The sequence below is a fragment of the Pinus tabuliformis genome, chromosome 9 (genome assembly GCF_031772625.1).
Source record: "Pinus tabuliformis cultivar Carrire ecotype Pingquan chromosome 9, CPIR1, whole genome shotgun sequence".
In the NCBI taxonomy this organism is placed as follows: Eukaryota; Viridiplantae; Streptophyta; class Pinopsida; order Pinales; family Pinaceae; genus Pinus; species Pinus tabuliformis.
Genome location: NC_142307.1, coordinates 528,656,456 through 528,659,363, shown reverse-complemented (window position 1 = coordinate 528,659,363; position 2,908 = coordinate 528,656,456). Strand labels below are relative to the sequence as shown.

The 2,908-nt window shown below is 36.0% G+C and overlaps 1 protein-coding gene across 1 annotated transcript; it reads right to left on the bottom strand.

The window, feature by feature from the left end:
• Window positions 1-261: 261 nt before the first annotated feature.
• On the bottom strand, window positions 262-900 carry LOC149149549 (uncharacterized). Its single transcript, XM_089442510.1, has one exon. The coding sequence runs from the start codon at window positions 898-900 to the stop codon at window positions 262-264; it is 639 nt and encodes a 212-aa protein (XP_089298636.1).
• Between the last annotated feature and the right edge of the window lie 2,008 nt (window positions 901-2,908).

Here is a 2,908-nt window from a genome sequence, read left to right as displayed (position 1 = left end):
AATTATAGGACCTAATAGTGGCTCCAACTGGGGATGTCACTTCCCGGTGAAGTGTCAAGAACACCATAGACTAGTAGCCTTGAATCCTCATCTTCAGTATTGGTTGCATATGATTTTTTTTGGTTTTCTGTAGTTATGGTGGAAAAATGCCTCAAAGCTTAGGGCCTTCTCCACGGGCTTCAACTTCTAGACGTAATCTACCCACTCACGGTAGTACAAAAGTAAATGGCATCTATAATGGGTGTGATAAAAAACACTTTCTTACTCTTGAAGAACATAATGCTTTAGCATCTTGCCATTGACAGGTCCTCTAGGTAATGTTGTTCCATCTATGTTCTTCAGAAAAAATGCTCTGTTACCTCTGTAAGAATCAATAATGTAAGGTCCCATCCACAACTTGTCAAACTTACCATGCTTTCCTTTCTCTTCCGTTATGGAATCCCCTTTCAAAACATGATTTCCGATCTGAAAGTCATAATATTTAGTCCTTTGGTCAAATGCTTTCTTGATGCTATCTTGGATCACCTGAGTTCTGTTATGAACTAATTCTCTTGTCTGCTGCAAATGAATTGTCTGGTTTATTCTCCTTTGAAAATCGCTTGGTTCGACCTCCAATTCTTGCATCATATTTAAAACAGGAATACCCAACGAAGTTGGAAAAACGTCTATCCCATAAACTAGCTGGTATGGAGACATGCCTATTGACTTTTTGGTAGCAAGCCTCTCTTCCCACAATGCATTAACCAACGTGTTGTGCCATGCTTTTTTATTGTCATGCATCAACTTTTTAATAATGTTAGCTAAGATTTTATTGGAAGATTCTTCCAATCCATTTCCCTGAGGGCAATAGGCTGTAGAATGTCCCAATGTTATATGATATTTGTTGCAAAAATCTACCATCTTTTTTTACCTGAAAGCTGCAACATTGTCAGTAATAATTTTCCTAGGGCATCCAAATCTTGTATGGATATTCTTCTCCAGGAATTTTATGATGACGACATCAGAGGCTTGTCTGGTAGGGATGGATTCTATCCATTTTGTAAAGTAATCAGTGGCTCTCATAATCCACTTGTGTTGGGAATACAAGGTAGGGTGTATTTCTCCTATAAAGTCAAGGCCCCATTGTTGGAAAGGAGTTTTAGAAGATACAGGTATTAAGGGTAAAGGCAAAAGTTTCTTTTTACCTTCAAATATTTGGAATTTGTGGCATGAAGTAACTTTCTTTTGGATATCAGAGAATAAGGTGGGCCAATAAAAGCCTACCCTCAGAATCTTATTTGCAGTAGTCTTGCAATACAAGTGTCCACCGCAGTCTCCTTCATGGAACTCTTGCATGACTTTATCTACTTCATTTTTCAACAAGCAATTTAGTAAAACACCACCCACATCTTTCCAATACAAATTTTAATCCAAAATACAAAACTTAACAACTTTAAGTTTAATATATCTAACCTTTGTTTTAGTTAAACTAGGAGGAGCTTGTAAATTATGAAGAACATAAATAATGTCTGCATACCAGGGAGAGGTAGCAAAATCTTCTACTACCTGTGGAGTCGCCAACTCATCTAGTTCATTAAATATTGCTAGAAAATTTATATTTAAAGCATGTAAGTTAGATTCTGCCATTAATTTCACTAATCACTGACCTTTAATGAGTTTAGTGGATCAGATTTCAATATCATATTCTAATATAACAACAATCCACTTACCCCTTTTTCCATCAGGATCGTTCTAGGTCAATATATCTTTAACTACTACACTTGGAACAAAAGCAATGATGTGTGAACGAAGAATATACACTCTAAAATCTTTTATGGCCTTTACCAGGGAAAAAGCTTGTTTTTACATAATGTCATATTTCAATCTTGCATCTCTCAAAGCTTTGCTGAAGAAAACAATAGGCTGTTCATGGCCCTCATTGTTCTTTTGTAGTAGAACTGCAACAATGGTGTGCTCAGAAGAAAATGAAAAAATTAGGAAATCTTTAGTAAAATCTGGACTAATTAACACAGATGCCTGAGTTAAAGCCTGCTTTACATTGTTGAATGATTGTATAGCTTCCATGTTCCATTTCACCTCAGTGTCTTTCTTTATAATATTAGTTATGTTACTTAAAAGCTCAACTAAATTCAAAACGAATCTCCTTAGAAAATTTAGTTGTCCAATAAAAGATTGAACTTCCTCTATATTCCTTGGGGGATTAATTTTGAGTATAGCTTTGATTCTGCTGGGATCTATCTTGGTTCCTTCTTTCGAAATTATGTGTCCCAAAAGTTTTCCTTCTTGCAAACAGAATAATGTTTTCTTGGGGTTGAGGGAAATGCCAAATTTTCGATATTTTTCAAAAAATATTCTTAGGTGATTTAAGTGTTCCTCATTTGTTTTTGAAAAAATAGTGATGTCATCCAGGTATATAACCATGAAATGATCCATTTCATCAGCAAAAGTAAAATCCATGGCTCTCTGAAAAGTTTCTCTAGCATTGATTAAACCAAAAGGCATTTTCACATACATGAAAGTGCCCCAAGGTGTTGTAGACGTTGTTTTCTCTTGATCGTCTGGGTGTACTAAGACTTGGTTATAACCCAAAAAACCGTCTAACAGGGAAATCCTGCTGGATCCAACCACCTTCTAAAGGATGTGGTCCATCTTGGGCAGAGGGCAATTGCCTTTTAAAGAGGCTTTTTTCAAATTCCAGAAATCAATGCAAAGCCCGATCTCACCAGTCTTTTTCCGAGTGGGGACCAAATTAGGTAGCCACTTGGAGTATCTCAAAGGTACTATAATTTTTGCATCATACATCCTTTTCACCTCTTTTTCAACCAGAAGCAAAAGCATTGGATTAATCCTCCTTAATTTTTGTTTAAAGGGTTTATGATATTATTTCAAGGGAATTTTGTGCTGTATG

Excerpts from the sequence above, each read along its gene's own strand:
- LOC149149549 (XM_089442510.1), bottom strand. The coding sequence starts at position 900 with ATGGTAGATTTTTGCAACAAATATCATATAACATTGGGACATTCTACA.